Genomic DNA, 18,521 nt, shown 5'->3' with positions numbered 1-18,521 from the left:
TGCCAACAAACATGCTCTGATAATATACGCATTGTCTTGGAAACTGATTGGTCTTTGTACTGTTTGCCTTTTGGCAAACAGTACAAAGACAATACACGTATCAGCGCATTTAGAGCTGTGGGTGTGCAGCTATATCATGGGCTACCTTTTTGCCAGTATCAAATTGTGAAAAATAAGATACTGGCAAAAAGGTCCCATGATACAGTGATGTCTGTTTGAGAGGTATTTTAAAATACTCAACGAATGACCTCCTTTGTTAAACACATTCATAATCATCATCAGTCGTGATCATTCCACTGCTGGATGAAGGCCTTCCCCTAAGCCACTGCTACCTCTTACGATCCTGCGATGCAACAATTTATCCAGAACCTTGCACATGAACAGTGACCGATGCGTTGCTGTTGAATGACCAGATGTTATTGGCAAGAGTCCACTCTAAAACATCTCGGACCCCATTCCACGCAAAAAGCAATCCCGTAAACAGACTCATTATGCGCTGTCACGGGCATTATGGATGAAACAAATAGAATTTTAATTGCAGTACTTAATGTGTGTGTGGAGAGACAGAATGGAGTTCTCGTTCATTGCATCGATTCTTTGTCTCTTGCAGGTCACCCATACAAGTTCCATAGAAACTTTTCATGTCATTGTGGCAGATTTTAAGCTCTTATTTGGTTATTTAAAGCTGTGTTTTTGCTCTGTTTAAATGCTGTTCTGTGTTATAACTTGTGCAAATGGAAGGTAGAATGTTTATATATAAAGGTGCTTTATAATTTAAAACAATTACAGCCGTGAGGGTTACATGACCATACTTCACCATGCTGGTTGTTGAAGATTTGTGGGGAAGTCACATTAGTTATCCACCTTGGCTGGAGGCAACCCACTTGGCTGCCAATGAGCCAAGTTCACTCAGGAAATAAACCACTCTATTTGGGAATTGAATACGTTCATGGAGGTCAGCAATCTATCTATTTTGAACTTGTTTTGAACCGTACGTAGCCAACCGTGCTAATCGGAGGTGCGAGCCTATTCTGATAGGCCAATACCACAGTGGCTTGATGCTCATCTGAGGGGGGAGTACTCTCGTAAATGGGACTTGCCCAAAAAGGATTATGCCAATCTTAGCTTGTTTGTGCTGCAACTGATGTTCACCCTCGCCAGATATCAATCTCAGGACACTGGGTTCATTGCACACTGTGTAACTACTGTGCCGCATGTTGTGATATTGTCGTGTTTCAAACGGTGCCCTGTAGTTTAATAAAAATGTTTCGTGTGAATAAAACTGTTCGGTTTAGTTGGTCCTCGTCAACATAACACAGCGGTGTATATTTAACACCGTCATTATTTCTATTTCCCTTATTAGTAAAATATTTTATTTAAAATGGTACACTGCAGCGTTTACGAATTGAAAAATGGAACAAGCACATTGGGCATTTTACGATTAAACAATTATGACCAATCATGACAAATTAATCAATTGAACTTACTCTACACAGATAAATTGTCGATCCCCTACTGCAAAAAACTTTGGCGGGATACTCCTGAACAATAATCATGAGACTCAGTGGTGCTGCCCTAGCTAAACAACGAATAATAGTTTAAACAAAATAAATAACACCCTCATTACTGCTCCATAGTTGTCCGATGCATCCTCTGGCCCTAACCATAGGAATGTGGGATTGTATCCACTTGTTCAAGGCTGCCAATGGAGAAAATTATGGCTGAATTATTTTATGAGCATTGGGCACATTTAGAGAAAATAATATTTAAGCTTTAACTTAATTGTCATCAGTCATGATGAATCCACTGCTGGATTCAGGTCATCATCATTCCTGAAGGTCTTGTGATGCTATGAACCATATTGCCCCTGTACATAACTGACCCAATCTCATTGCTCATTCTCTCTGTGATTAGCCTTTTGGATACATTCCCTAATTTTGGCTGCCATTCCATCAGCAGTTTCATCCTCCAGCCATCATACCTTCCAGAAGTGTCCCGCCCTCACCAATGATGTTAGCCATGGCCGGGAATCGAACTCAGCCCAGCCAGATAGATACCTGCATATTCCTCTACCGCAAGAAAACATTTATCTGCCTTGACTGCTACAAACGCATGAACGTAAGTTAAGTTGATTACTCGGTTTGGTCAAAAATTCAAGCTGCTTTGTTGGGAGTTAAAGTCAGTCATAGAGGTCAGCAAGCCCATGTTTGTATCCCTTCACTGCACTGGCTTCGTGCATGTCTATTGGCTGCAGTAAATGGGTCACGCCCAGGAAAGATTATGCCGGTCTAAGCTCGTTGTGTAACAGCCCCACATTCTGTTTGTGAGTTTAGCCCTGCGTTCGCTGGTTACCAGCCGCGGCTTAAACCACACTCGCCACCCACGCGCGAAAAGTAATTTAGATTTTTTTTTAAGTTGGAGACCATGAGCTTAGAGAAAGAGAGAGAAAAATTGTGGCTGTAAATGTGATGCGGGGCTGCCACTTGACGTGAGTTCAGATGGTATGCTGATCGACAGTGCGGGATGCTCATGTTTTGTAAGGGAGTAAAGTGCTGTGGTTCATTTTTTTTCTGTGCACTTTTCAAGAAATGTGTATACAGTGTGTAGTTACTACTTCTGATGTGTTCTCTTTTATACAGTTTGATGCAGACCGTTCGCATCTTGCAGAGTGGCACAATGGATTGAGCACTGCACTCACAGTTTAAAGATTGTGAGTTCAGATACTGGTAGGGCATCAAATAAGCCAACTATTTTCATGGTTGATAAAATGACGCTGCTTTGCAGAAAGTCAGTTTATTTTGTTAGCCAGGTGAGCACTTAAGAGGCACCGTTAGCCTCATTTGTTAGTGATCTGGGTGTGAGAATCAGAATCTTTATTTCGACCAGAGGAATCTGATGAGCTGTAAAGCAGTTTTCAGAGATGTCCAGTAGGGGCAGATTAGCAAGTTACAATTACAAACAATACAGAAAATGATAGGGTTGAAAAATAGAGAAAAGGGAAGCAAGTCACAAAATAGCTGTGCAAATTGCATAAGTACATAAATGTCTGCAAATATTTAAACACTAAATGCAAGGCTTGAGCAAGGAAGTAAAGCCACAACAACAAAAATAGTCCCCAGACCACACAAAGACAACAACACACAGTCTTATTAAAATCGCACATTAAAATGTAACTATCGACACACGGGTAAGGGATCAAAGTTACAAAGCGCATTTGTAATTGTGGTTGTCTCCAGCACTAATCTTCTGCGATTGATTTGCGGATAAACTGCGCCCTTCCATAGATGTGTGGAGTTTGTACCTCCGGTTCAGGGCCATTGATGCACGCGAATGTCGCCCCAATGCTCATTTGAGCAAGGGGAGGCCGCTTGTTGCCTGATGCAGGTTAGCAGGAACGGACCACTCACTCGGCCTGCAAGTGATTGACACCCATTCATTGCCTGCGATTCGATGAAATTGTCACAGTGCCGGGGGTGGGGGGGGAGTTGCAGTCCGTTTCACCGCCCAGGTGGCTCGGCGGCAGAGCGAGCGGCTCGCCATCAGAAGGTTGTGAGGTCAAATCCTGGCTGGGCGGTTGACTTGGCCTATCAACTCCCACCCCCCCCCCCCCCCCCCCGGGGTCATTAATGAGCACCACTTTGTGGGGAAAAGTCAACATTGGTTGTCCTATGGATAAACTCGCCCCTGCCATAGGAATGTGGAATTTTAAACACTGGGTCAGGGCTGTAAACAGTAGATAAGTACCGGTAGTAGTCCCCACCCCCCTATGCTCATTTGAGCACGAAATTAGTTTGACTTGAGTTCAGTTTAAGAATCCATTATTTTGTCTCGTTGTTAGTGTCCTGTTTTGCATTGTTTTAAAACAAAATTCTCATTTAGTCACTTTTGTCAGTTCCATTTTCTTAAATGTAACATTTGCATAATATAATCTGCATGCTTTGTAAATAGACTATACGATTCGATTTCAATGGGTGATTCAATGTATCGTTATGTGCCTACTATTAACTCATAAAAAAACAACTCTGGTTCACTTTATTTCCCTCGCATATTATTTAAATCACTTTTCTGCTATGGGTGCTTGGCGATCATACAGTATGTATACAATTGTTAAATTTCATGCAGAATGAAATTCTTACAACCTAATATACAGCATGAAATGTGTTAGAATAGTTTCATTGCAAAGACATATGCTTTCTCATTTGTGAGTGGTCCAATTAGCAGTACGGTTAAACGATAAAGTCTATTATCAACATTGCATTTGGTTATCTCGGGCATATACACAATGTAGTACATGTTGGACATTCAGCGTGGCGTTGCATGGATGAGCATGTGTGTATCGATGTGTGGTTTTAATGACAGATATGGCTATGTTGTCTCATTGCTGAGCACTACTTGATTCTTAATAACCCATTGCTAACCGATTTTCATGGTCCATGAGAATAGGAATAGGCTTTTCAAGTGAATATGTGGCAGTAGTGTTTTACTTAAAACTGCAAAACTTCACTGGTCCCATTTTAAGAATTTGAGTCACTGATTGTTATCACTGAAGTGGTACATCAGGGATGCTTAGAAGAGTCGATGCTCAAGCAGGATTTTGACTCGTGGTGTTTCGATTTGGGGTTGAGCACTCTGCCAAAGCACCACGTGGCCGGATGTTACTGGTAAACATTGCAGTCAATGTGTCGTGTGTGTGTGTGTGTATCAAATGTGTGTACAATAGTGGTGGTCAAGTGGACAAAACCGATGGCTGCCTGTATTTCTCATAAATTATGTGGCAACAGCATTGCATGTTGATTGTCGTCGATGTTATCCAGGTCACCGATGCACAAGAGCCAATGTTGTTTCATGGGAATCAATGGGTTTATTTCATCTGCTGGTTAAGAAAAGGATACAACAAACAGCAACAAATCATATGCCTTACCCAGTTCTTGAAATAATAAAGTAATTTATGTTTGTGCTTGTTTACCAAGTAAAGCCTCACTCAGTATCACTGCTGCAGAGCAGCCCTGTCAAGTTTTCACAGTATGGGGAGATTTTGCTATGTGCAATCTCTAATGAGTAATTTTCAGGTAATTTTTCAGCATTCCGATGTTTAGCCAATACCAATGAAATTTTATGGTTTTTGTTAGCACATTTGGCTAGTACAGCGCGAAAGAAGTTCAGCATAAATACATACAAATCTGGGAACCCAGAGGAAGCTCATGGGTGAACTTCTAAAATCCACTCAGAAATGTGTCCGAGTCAGGAATCGAACTGAGGCCCTTCTTGCTGTGCGAGGCACGAGTGTTATTACTGCTGTTTTTGGGCTGTACCGTGTCTTGATCTGCATGATGTCCGATGATGTCTGACGTTTCGCTGCACGTGTTGCGAGCTTATTTCGGAACCGACCGATTCCTGGATATCATTCCCGCAGAAGCGCCTCCTGCACAGGGAGCGAAATGTTGGACATCGTGTCGAATAGCACCCGGTACGACCCCCAAACTAACACATTAGAGAGCAGATGAGTGGAACATTGAGAGGCGACAGTCAAGGAGTTGTGCTGCCACATGTGGAATGAGCTGGAGCCGCTGTGCCTGTGCTGCGCACGATTTGCAGTGCCCCACGACCACCTGCTGCTCAGCAACCGTGCCCAGGTGCAGGTGGCGAAGCGCAGCTACGAGGATGCACTGTGCGACGCCGAACTCGTGTGCCTGCTCCAGCCGCTGTGGTCCAAGGTGCGTGGGCATCATCCATACCCTACCCAGCCTCACACACACGCACACCTGTTCTGCTGTTCCACGGTGGCGAGATGTTCATTACCTCGCCTAGCTATACAGGAGGTCGTGGGTTCGATCCAGACCCTGACGCCTGCATATTTGGAGTTTGCATGTTCTCCCCTTGGTTGTGTGGATTTTTCTCTGGGTCCTCCGGTTTTTTCCCTCCACATTTAGACTAGCCCCACTCATCTGTTCCACCTGGAAAAATCACCTAGGTTACTTACGAACAGTGCACGTGACTTCATGAAAGGCAAAGGTGCAGTCCTGCAATGTCATGGTGGCAAGATGTTAACTGCCTGGCCTGGTAAACAGGAGGTCGTGGGTCCGATCCCCACCTGTATATTCGGAGTTTGCATGTTCATGTGGATTTTTCTCCGGGGCCTCAGGTCTTTCCCTCCACATTTAGAATAAACGTGTGTTTCGAGTATTTGGCTGCTATAAATGTGCACGTGATATGCACCCGTCGTTGAGCTATCATTTCTGGCCAGGTCACTTCTGAAAAATAGCTAATTAGCTCAGTGGGCATTACCTGGTAAAATAAATAGTTTAGTTTAGTTCCTAATATCATCTTCCCAATGCAGTGCTATGGCCGAGCGCTAACATGCTTATCGCGTGTTGCAGAGGCTCACGGTTTGAGGCCAGCCGCCGCCCTGCTTAATACTGTAGGGTTATTACCCAAAAGTATTGTGGTCTTGTCTGCGTCACAAGAATGGCGCGAATACCAAATGTACTCGTGATTCTGTTTTCGATTGTTTTATATAATAATAGTAATGCTTCTTTCTCCTGCTATGGTGAGATATTCTTCTTCCTGAGCTTTGTCCTGGAGTTTTGTACCTCAGAGCTAGAAACCCTTCCCAGCAAGTGACGAGAGTTCTTAAAGGGACAGTTATTGCATTGCTCGCGCAACGGCTGTCGCCGTCTTCTTCTCTGCTGCCCCTTTAGTTTGGAAATCTCTTCCCCTGGTCATCTGGGCTGGTGGCCTCCTCCACCTGTTCAAGTCCAGGCTGAAGACATTACTAATTTGCTCTTCCTATAACCGACTTGTCTCTGTATCTGCCGTCTCAATTTCGTCCACGCTCCACTGTAATCTGTTTTCTTCCTACCCTTTTCTCGGGTCAGTGGCTATATTCAGATGAAAGTTGTTTACCGCATAAAGTGGTCTTTACGTAACTGGGACACACGACACTCAGACTCTCTGAAAGTGCTTTCCCCCTTCAGGACTTGATGGAAAGTCAGTACATGAGTGTACATACAGTATTGGATATATATTTTTCTTGTACTCATCTGCAGATGGGCCTTTATTATAAAAACACAAGCACAAACTGTTGTTTTCCTGCAAGAGCTCGTGATCATTTGTCAAACATTCAAATACCCATCTCCCCTACGCAACTTATGCTTTTGCAAATGTTATCCATTTTACACCAGAGATTCGGTATATCTTTGGTTCTGAGGGAGGGTGGGCCGATCATGCAGATATCACTCGCCGACAGCACAGCAGCGAGGTGCCTCTGAGGTAGTACAGCAACTAGGTCACTGAACTGTGAGGAAACTTTGAGTGGAGTCCCCTCGTATGTATCTAAACTAAACTATTTTATTTTACAGAGTAAGGCCCACTGCGCTATACAGTATAGCTCTTTTTCAAAATCCATATGACCATGCAAACTCCAAATATACAGGCATCATCAGGGTCAGGATCGAACCTATGTCTTCCTGTATACCAGGCAACGTATGAACATCTCACCATCATGGCGTTCCTAACTAAACCATTCAAACATCCCAACACTGAAAATTTGCCTCCAAATTACTCATGGGATTATCCGCAGCAGCATCGCCTCCCTCCTGTAACAAACTTGGCAGGACCCTCCTGATAAAGAGTCTCGGTGAGGTGTTGCTGGATAAAATAATCGTGATAAAAAATAATAATATGGGGGCTTGCTGCAGGCATTCTGGTTTCATAATAAAAGCACAACTATTCAAAAAGGTCGCAGCAACCACTTGGATATGAGACTTGAGCCTCAAGAGGGATCTCGTGAGATAATTAAATACATTGAGGCCCATCATGTTCAATGCCATTGGTGCCAATTGACCATAAAAGTGCATACGTGCATCGCAACAATGTGAGAAAACATGAACAGCCGATGTTTCTGAACTTCAGGTGCTGCTCTTCATTCAATGCATGAATGCACAATGCCCTTTGCAAGTGAATATTTCTCTTTACAGGGTCGATATGAGTGTTTAATTCCACAGGAGATGAAAACACCATTTGCTGGGTCTCAGTCTTTGAGTTGTGACCAAGCCGTGTGCAGGTATAGCAACGAAAAAAGCGTTGTTGGGTGGGGCATGTATGCAGAATAAAGAAAGGCTGTCGAAAACAGAAATTATATTGGAACCCAGAAGTTGGTAAGTATGTAAATTGAACCTTGTTTGCACCATACATAGTCAACCGTGCTCATCAGATGTGCAAATGGTGGGACACTATGAGCATACCTTTGCAGGTTAGTTGTGGGAGGTCCAGCTGAAGGAAGAAAGGGAAATTGCGGTGTAGTCGCATCAACCGCATTGACTTTGGTGAAGTGTTTATCCTCGAGTGTGTGCTGCTGTGCTGCTCTTAGGCGACTGCAGCAGTGGAATAAGTGCATTCCGCTAAAAGTTATGTCATCAAAAATAGCCTTCTTCGAGAAAAAGCCTCAAGGGAAGCAGACTATCGATTTGTGCGTTTGAGCTTGCGCCCTCTCAAGCTTGTTTGACTCGTAAAGTTAATTGGTAGAGGTGCAGCCCTGCAATTGCACGCTCACAACGCTACTGGCAGAAGGGGGGCTCCACTTGAGGGGGCTCTGGAGCAGTAGCAGAATTCCTTTATTGAGGATGTTTTGGCTAGACAACATTCAGGGTTAGAACTCACTGCAATCGGTGGGGATACCCATTCTTTACTCCAACACAAGTAACCTGTCAATGGATATCTGTGGTGTATTGGACATAAGCGAGTGGGGGTGGTGGGGGGTGGATTTAAGAAACTCGCCCCGCTGTTTCCAAGTGCCGCACCGGGAGATTGAGCTGGCGACCTCCAGATTGCAAGCCCAGTGCACCAACCGTGCCACTACCGCAGCGGCGTCTGATGCGACAGTAACCTGGGACATGTGCCAGCTTTCTATTTTCAGCAGCTGGAATCTGGCCCTGGAGCAGGATCAGTAATGGCATGTAGCTGCTCATTATAAAAGGTGAAAATGGAGGGCAACAATAATCGCTCTTGTAAAGGGTCTCGGTGTCCAATTGGTTCATATTCCGTGGAAGGTCACAACGATCATGAAAATTGCTAGAGGTTGATTGATCCGACAATGCCAGATCTGATTGGTCAAATTACTTTCATGATGGACAGTGTGGTGAGGCCTTCTTTCAGAGTTGGATTGATTGTTGCATCCTTCATTTAACCACGAGATAAAATGATTGAGATACGTAAAAAAGTTACAAATTATTATCATTAGTCTGAGTACACATAAACAATACATGGATAGTGTACTCTCTATGCTTACAGTTCATCTAGATTTCCAAATGTATTGTGTATATGCACATAAACTACGAGCACAGTATATTTAACACACACAACAACACCTGCTATCTGCCATTACTTGGAGAGGTGATGGTTCCACATTCCCTGTGACAGACTTGGTGCACTTTGAGGCCACATTAAGTTTCAAGGGCTTTCTGGCAGGAGATTGTGGGATAGGTCCATGTGTTATGGGTCCATGTGTTGTGGGTCTGTCTATCTAGTACACCGTTCTCAAATGGGCTTTAGGATTAAATATCGCACTACTATCGGGATACGGCACTTGAATGACAACGTGCACGTTTGCAACAAAAAAAATATTGGACTACAGTCCTTACACATTCCTTCCATGCACACTTCACATTAAAACAATCCACAACAACTTGTTATGTAACGTTTTTGTTTTGTATTGCCACTGCCTCTGCAGTGCAAGGGGCTGTCTCGTGAATATTTTATTTTATCTCGGTGGGTTCAGCCGGGTTCTTTCCCGACTAAATATACTCGGTTAGAATTTTTTTGTCAAACGCGGGTATGCTGCCATTTGTACAACGGACGTCTGCAATCCAATTCCCTCCAATCCCCGATTTGGAAATATATTATTCACCGCTGTGAACAGTTGATGAATCACCCTCGTGTATGACAGTGAATAAGTTATTGCATTTATTTCTCGCGTTGCACAAACTGTTACAGTTTTTTTAGCGTAAGCTGGATATCTTGTTTACATTGGATAGCAGAGGCAAGGGTTCATGTTATTTTGGAAGAGTGTGATGACTTCTGAAAATGGAATCTTTTCAATTCATAAGCATAAAGCTTTTGTGTAAGAGGCACTTAAAATATTCCATGAGTCAGAAATTGCTGGCCTGCATGTACTCTGTACAAGATTTGTCCCTATTATTGTGTGATGACACGTCACATCAATCCAGATAATTCTCAACTGGTTCGTTATCCAATCACGGATTGATATAACAAAGATCACCCACACTGTATTTAAAATCCTTAATTAATTTTCCCTCGCACAACTCTTTTCTCACATGTTGGTCTCCTCTTCTGTACATTCTGCTCAAGGACGCTGGGATTTATGTCAGCACCACAAATCAACTCCACTCTGTGGGTGGTCACCTGTTGTCCGTGATCTCCATTCCCTGCTGAGTCTGCCCCTTGTTTAATAATTTTGTCAACACCACAGTTGCCTCCAATCGTGACAGTGCCTCCACATCGCACTCTGTCCCACGATTGCCCTTTTCCACATACCTACCTAAGGGAGGGGGCGGTGGGGGCAATTGCTCACCTCCACCCTGATAATTTTCTAGATCTGCCTCTGCCACTACTCTACATTTTATTTCATATTTGTCATACATTCACGGTCGGAACCCATGCATTTCCTAGTGTTTGTGGTACATCGCCACCCATAACGCCACCTAGTGAAATACCCCTCCCAACTGTCACTTCTGCCTTATGAAAGATCCAACGCAGAAGATCCCTGGCTTTGATCTTCCACGATGCTCATAAGCCACCCTAAATCACATTCACTGCACAAACCATGGCAGTAGATGCCGATACCAAATGCACAAATGGGAAATTAATAGCGACTGTGGTCATCCAGAACAGACCATCCATCATATAACGACGCAACGCCCTGATCCACAAATATGACGGAGATATCACGGCAATACACCGCTGCTCCTGACGTGGTTATCTGGCTTGACCACCTAAATGTGAAATTGTCGTTGTTGCTCTGCATCTACATCAGCCAAACGAAAGAAGAACAAGACTGCAAGGGTGAAATGTGCAGAGTGCCTGAGAGCTCCCTAGCTTGGACTTTTCAGTCTAAAAATATATGTTATTGATATTATTCAAGTTATTCAATAAGCAATAGAATGTAGGAAATATTTTAGCTTCTGAACCGGTGTACTTTTCACCATTGTTTTCCTATTTTGGGTTTCAGGTTATTTTTGTTGGTCTGAAATAATAATATAGCCACACTTTCAGCTGTTTTGAGTTGGTGGTCTAGAGTAGGCTGAGAGCATTACATATGCTATGTGGTGATCACATGGCTTGCATGCAAGGCATGATGGAAGTCATGCCTTCTTGCTGTTTGTAAGCACACCTATGTGGATACTTATTCTATGATTGAAGAACGTACATTTAGTTGAGATAAAATGTTTGCATTTGGGATTTGGCCTGTTGTACCAAAAGACAATATATCACTGGTTTTTCCCCTCAATGTTACAGAGTGCATATGTTTCTATCAATGTTCTCTGTACTGTATAATGTGGTAGAAGTGGAATTAAACTCGTAAAAGCATTACATATGGTACTATATTTGGCCCCCACAGGGGCCCCTCTTATACTCTCAGCGTGGCCTCGCTCCGCCCCCAGCCACGCCCCCTTTCTGGAATCTACTAGCGGTTCCCGAGGCTCCCCGATGGGCCCCTTCTGTGACCTTTCCCCTAGATGTCCCCCTCTCGTGTATATCCTGGCCTGCTGACGTCAGTACTGCCGTACACCGCAGATCCCCTTTTTCGCCAGCAGCCAGCGCTATGCCACTACACATCCAACATAAGCACCTTTTATGAACATTGCTTTTTCTGCACGTGTTATTTGATGCTTGTGCCATTGCGCCGAACCAATATTAATCGGTGAATCGATGCAATTTATACCCCTCCACTTCGTCACGTGCTCTGAACGCCTAATGTTGGGTAAACAGCACAGGTGTCCCTACACTTGCTTCTATGCTATTCATATTTTTTCTTCTGGTTTTTAAGCCTCTGGGTATTGCTTATGCAACTATGATAAAAGGGGGTGAAGAAGTTACACTCAGGTAGATCACGTGAAAGTGGGAGGACCCACTGAGCCACGCCCACTCACCATGTGTGTGGGAAGGTGTGGCCTGACCTACGATATGATGGCAAGGTTTAAGGGTGGACTATAGCAATCTATAGTTCAGCCTTAAAACACAGTAATTCATTGTGGGAATAATATACTCTTAGTGGCACACTTGCAACACTTGCCTCATCCAGATAGCCATTGTATGTAGGCATATTAGATCCTAACTGTTCTGTCACCTTGAAAAAAAATCCTTTAGCAAGTCATTATAATCGCGCTTCTGACCTCACCCCTTTAAATTTGCGGCCTTCTGTGCTGTCCTTTAGCAGTTGGCCTGGATTTTTCTCTCATGTCCTCAAGCTACATGGGGTGCCACGGTGGCGAGATGTTAACTACCTCGCCTGGTATGCAGGAGGTCATGGGTTCCATCCCGACCCTGACACCTGTATATTTGGAGTTTGCATATTCTCTCCCCGTGGGTGTGTTTTTCTCCGGGTCCTCTGGTTGTTCATTCTACATTTAGAATTTACCTGCGTTTTGGGTATTTGGCTGCAATACATTTCAACACGATAACCCACTATATAACTTAGTGGGCCTTACCTGGTAAAATAAAACTAGTTTAGTTTTATAGTTTATTTTATATTCACCAAAACATGTTTGTGAGCTTGCAATTCATGCTGTCATTAAAGTACTCAAGTTTTTGCGAATGGCCATCTCGACCAGTGGACCGCGAGGCAATGCTAGAAAATCCACATTCTTGTGCAAGGTAGCCATTCTCTCAAAAGGGAAAACACTTGATGGCCTACTAGTGGTGGCAGGATTAGCCTTTGCAAATGGTCCGTGAATAACACTGCCACCCAGCAGTTGGCAGCAGCTGCACCCTAAAAACGACAGGAGGCAGGAAAGTGCTGCTCGTAATAACACGAAGGGCAACTGGATGGTTATGCGCATCAATTTGGCTCACCGGGGGAAAAGGTTTGCTGCATCTGCCAGGAACACATGTCTTTTAACCAATAACTGGGTGTGTTCTTTGACCTGCCAGGGAGGCTTCACTACTCCATGTGGTCTCGAAGTATATCACTGCCAATTAGTGTTTTTTGTTGGCGTATGCATGTGTTTTGTGTGTGTGCATGCATCTGTACATACAGACACAGGAGTTTGTGTGTATGGAGAGCTATGGTGCAGTAAATGTGCACTTCACAACAAACCCAGCAGCTTGGGTAACATCACTGACGCCGCATTGGCCCTGTGTTGAATCCTGAGACTACGTGGAGTGGTGTGCAAACATCGGCATAGGGGAGAATATCACAGCCGGTTCTGATAATGTCCACATGACCGCGAGCACTCGGCACTCGTGCCTACGATCGTTTAAGGCTAAATAGCGATGTTTATATGCGTGCGTACGTGCAGGGTTACCTGCGCAAGGGACAGGCCCTGCGAGGCCTTGGCCAGATGGAGCGGGCCCTCGCGGCGTTCCTCACGTGCACGGCGCTGGAGCCTGGCCTCCGTGCTGCTCGCACCGAAGCGGAGAAGGTGAGTAGGTGGCCTATGTCCCGGGCACCACCATTTGCCTCATGGCTACTGGAGGGGGTGTGGGGTGGCAAGCCTTACCCTTTGATTGAATTAAGTGCGACACGGGATGTTGCATTTCCCTTTCCTTTTTTCCACTGCTCAACTGTGCCATGCCGGGGCCATCCCGAGGCAGCCCGTCACGGCTTCAGAGGCTCCAGTTTGTTTTTCCACTGCAAAACACCTCGCTTATTTGTGAATTGACCTCGGGGGTAGAGATTTAGGTTTCATTTAATTTGGCTGATATAGATGTTCACGTGATAAGCTACTTCGTTGTGATAGCTAGGGCGCTTCTGAAAAAGAGCTATACAGCTGAATGGGCCTTATCTGATAAAAGAAAAAATAGTTTAGTTTTAGTATAGTGTTAATTTGCCGGGAATGTTGTGCATGGTACCAGCGTCGTTCATGGCCCGTTCTTTCCTCTTTTCCACTGTTGCGGCTGTATCGAGCCAGCCCGGCGTGGGCCAGGAGGCGCCAGGTTGTTTTTCACTGCAGAAACCGAGCTGTGCCACCGACGTCACACGCAATAAATGAGTCGAGACGCATGTAGAGGACGCGGCGATGCCGTGTATTTGAGTTGTGTACTCACGTCACACGCCCTGCATGAGCCCCAAGCCAGATTCGGATGTCTTGTAAGGCCGGCGTATCGCTTTTCGGTTTCGGCTTGGCACGCAAGTAGCCAGTGGAAAACCACTCGTAAACGTGAGGGCCCCCGCGCTGGCTCTGCTCGGATGTGCCAGTGGAAAATGGGGATTAGAATTCATCATGGGAATGTGGAAAGGAACAGAGGCCTGACCTGTCGTGTCTCCATGTGCAATGTCTTTCTTTGAATTTTTTGCCAGATTCTGTGGGAGGTGCTCGCCCCCAACACGGAGAGCATGTGCGAGGGGCTGAGACCCCCCTCTCCGCACAGCCGCAGCAAGGAGACGCTGTTCTTCCCTCTGGCCCACAACCACTGGGACCCCCCCTTCGCCTCTGCACGTCACATTGTGAGACCCTCACTCGCGTGCATGACACCTAGCAGGTGGTGAGTGTCGTGTGGCCGTAATAATAATAATTTACATTTATAAATCACCCTTAAACAATCGTTCCCAGGGTGCTATGCATGGAAAGGCGGGAAATAGTTAACAACAACCAAGTAAAGAAGAAGTGAGAAAGACGGCTGAAAATAACTAAAGAGAGGAAGCCATTGTAAACAGATTAGTTTTTCGTTGAGATTTGAGGATTTGTAAGTGCTCTGCATTCGTGCCCTCGAATGGGCAAGGAGTTCCAAAGTTCAGGTGCCGCAATTGCAAAGGCACGATCACCCTAAGTGTGAAACCTCGACCGTGGGACAGTGAGCAATGTACAATCTGAAGATTTTAATGATCTAAGTGTCATGTGACCTTAGTGCTTTCAGCACGTCGTGAAGTCTGCCTGCTGTTTGCCCATCGGGTTCAGAAGCGTTAATCGTGGCTTGCGATCTGTCGCTGATCCCCTTCTCATTGTAATGTGCTGTTTAAATTGACAGCCAATTGCCGATTGGAAATGGTGACCTGGAAATGCCATTGCATCTAACACAGCACGGGATTTGACTTTTGACCAATTCTACACTGATAAAAGTACCCAATTTACAGTTTGAAAGGTTCTTAACTCAGGCCCGGGTGAGAGCTCAGCTCAGGCCATCGCATCTGTTGAGTCGATAAAACGGTGTAAATTTGTGTGAATCGTGGTGATCCTATGGAGAAATCTGGCCTGTGCTTCATGTGGGTCAACCATTCTGGCTGGATACAATTATACACCCTCCAGGGTGGCTGGATAACCAGCACGGTCAGTACCTGTTCCACTGAGCCCAGTTGCGTGGGTTCCACACGTGACGAGTCCATGGTGGGCTCTCCGATGTTTTTAATTTTCGGCTTGTGCTGCGCATTGTTCGGCATTACGTCTGACGTTTTGCAACACCACATGCGAAAATCAATTCACTGGAACTTCAGGAATTTGAATTCGGTTGCTGGAGAAGCTTGCGGGTGCATGGAACGAAACGTCGGACCTCGTGTAGGACAACACACACGGTATAACCCGAACGCATGTCGGGGAACTGTTACGGCACAACTGCATATACCTTATTCTTAGTTTTTTCGGTAAAGTCACGTTGAAGAGAAACAACAAAATAACAAAATATATATAAAACAATAAAAAATTCTCACGACGTTTCGACCATAACTCAAACGGTCATCATCAGGTGTGTCGGTTTGCATAAATTTATTTTGAAAACGGCATATTTATTTATATATATATAAAAATAACGTTTGCGTCACGCGCAACGATTGGCTGTTTGCCAGGACTAGTCCATCTATTTTTTGAAAAGAGGAGGGGGGAGACGAAATTTGTTTTTATGTATGCTGTCTGAAAGCCACTGTAAGCGTGAACAATCAATCAAGAACTGAAATGATTTATCAAATCTTTCCAATGATTGCTAAGATAGAATCCATCTTCTCGGTTGAAATTGTCTCTGTGTTTGTATATGTGGATAGCCTCATGAACGAATCTCTCATGGAAGCCAGATGGCTTACAAAGAACCTCCGTCTTGGAAAAGTCAATGGCATGTGAGCCTACTGAATTAGAACAATGATCTGCTACGGCCGAGGTGTTGGTCCTACCGTGTTTAAGGTCTGCTTTATGTTCACGAATGCGGTCCGAGATATGGCGTTTGGTTTCTCCAATGTAACTACTACCACAGAGGCAACTTAGTTTGTAGACACCAGGGTATTGTATGTCCGGAATCACATCTTTTACAGACGGAACCAGATCACGGATTTTATGTAATGTGTTGAAACGGACCTGGATCTTGTGTTTATTCAAGATTTTGGAGATCTTTTTTGTGATCCCAGCAATGTAGGGTAAAGTGATGGTTTTGAAAGGCTCCTCAAGAGGGTTTTTCTTCATGGTTTGAGTGATAGCTTTGCGGATTGTATAGTCGGAGTAACCATTAGCCCTAAGAGCTTGGTGTACGTGCTTGAGTTCACTGCTTATGTGTTCCTGGTCGGATATGCATTGGGCTCTATGATACAGAGTCTTGATGAGAGAATTCTTCTGTGATGGATGGTGGTGGGAATCCGGTTTCAGATAAGCATCCGTATGGGTAGCTTTCCTGTAGACAGAGTGGCTCATTGAACCATCAGGTCTCTTTTTAATTAGGACATCCAAAAAAGGTATCTTGCCAACTATTTCGACTTCCATGGTAAATCTGATGGCTGGGTGTATGGAATTGATGTGGTCGAAGAATTGGTCTAGAGCAGGCCGGCCATGTGGCCAGATGACAAAAGTGTCATCCACGTACCTCTTCCATAAGGTTGGGCGCAGAGTGGCAGTCTGGATGGCGTCAGTCTCAAATTTCTCCATGAAAATGTTAGCTATAACTGGAGAAAGGGGGGAGCCCATTGGGGTGCCCTCAGTTTGTTTGTAGAAAGTTCCATTCCAAGTGAAGTATGTATTGGTTAAACAGTGTCTCACCAGGGGGGGTACCTCAGTGTTTAGTCCTTGATGAACCAAGTCTTCAATGATTGCAATGGTGTCAGGTACAGGAACCTTGGTGAATAAGGAAACTACATCAAAACTGACAAGCAGGTCGTCTGGGGACAGGGAAATACCCTTGATTGTTGATACCAGGTGAGTAGAATTTTGTACCGCAGAGGTGGTCTTTCCAGTGAAAGGACGCAGGATTTCAGACAAAAAACGAGCTAGTTTGTAGGTGGGGGAGCTGATAGTAGAGACTATGGGACGAAGAGGTGTATCAACTTTATGTATTTTTGGTAAGCCGTATAATCTTGGTGGCCTGGCAGCAGAAGGTTTCAACGAAAACTGTTTAGATTGATCAATTAATGCGGTTGAATCAGAAATTATTTTGTTGGTTTGTGTGACGAGGCTGTTGGTGGGATCTCTTTTTATTTTTGTATAACTACCATCGTCGAGTAATTCTTTAATTTTGTTGTTGTATTCTATTTTATCCATGATAACAGTAGCATTGCCTTTGTCAGCTGAGAGAACTACAATATCATTCCTCTTTTTTTTAATTTATATAATTCAAAACGCTCATCTTTGCTGAGGTTACTAGCTGGCATCTTAGCGTTTTTGAGGGTTGCAGCGATTTCAGATCTTGCTACGTCTGCAGCGATGTGACCCAGGCCCCTGAGAGCAACGTCTACTTGGGCAATTATATCATTAACTGGTATGTGTTTAGGTGTGACTGCAAAGTTTAGACCTTTAGCTAAAACGGATTTCAGACCATCGGAAATAGAACTGTTACTGCGATTAATTACGACTTTATTAACGTCTAACTTTTTGGTGTGTGGGTCCGGTCTTTTGTTGAAAAGGAGGTTAAATTTGGAAATCAGGTTTTCCTTACATTTGGTCGACATAGTAGCAGCTGAAGAGGCAGTCATATTGTCTACATGTTCCCAATCCGATGTGGACATTATTGCCGTCAATGATAAGTGTGATTTGTAGAGTGTCTTGTCTAACTGATCTAGTTCTGTGCGTATAAGTCTGATTTTTTCTGAGATAAGAGCTAAGCTAGTTTTGAAAATAATTCGTTTCGCATTAGAAGAAGTTACAGTAGCAGAGGTGAGTGTAAATGCGATTGGTATTACCCCAGAGTCGCGGCATCTCTTCAGGAAGGTGAGAGACTCGATCAGCTGAGCTTTCTTATCCCGGAGTTTGTTGAAGGATCTTAAAGTTATGTGAAAACCCTCCCCGTAGAGGCGATTAAATTTTGATTTAAAGCTTTCGTGACTGCAGTAATTCATATTCTTAGTTTTTTCGGTAAAGTCACGTTGAAGAGAAACAACA

General features: G+C 44.3%; 1 protein-coding gene across 1 annotated transcript in view; it reads left to right on the top strand.

Moving 5' to 3' along the window:
• The window catches only part of LOC116943665 (LON peptidase N-terminal domain and RING finger protein 3-like), a 95,622-nt gene that overhangs the window by 42,211 nt on the left and 34,890 nt on the right, over nt 1–18,521 (top strand). The window contains exons 2-4 of the mRNA XM_032956710.2: nt 5,596–5,714; nt 13,536–13,658; nt 14,537–14,683. Coding sequence (XP_032812601.2) covers nt 5,596–5,714; nt 13,536–13,658; nt 14,537–14,683 — 389 coding nt within the window. The remainder of the gene's footprint in view (nt 1–5,595; nt 5,715–13,535; nt 13,659–14,536; nt 14,684–18,521) is intronic.

The sequence above is a fragment of the Petromyzon marinus genome, chromosome 18, assembly GCF_048934315.1.
Source record: "Petromyzon marinus isolate PM22_M1 ecotype Great Lakes invasive population chromosome 18, UKy_Petmar_22M1.pri1.0, whole genome shotgun sequence".
Classification (NCBI taxonomy): domain Eukaryota; kingdom Metazoa; phylum Chordata; class Hyperoartia; order Petromyzontiformes; family Petromyzontidae; genus Petromyzon; species Petromyzon marinus.
Note: the sequence above shows the minus strand (reverse complement) of the source record. Positions and strands in the feature narration are given on the sequence as shown.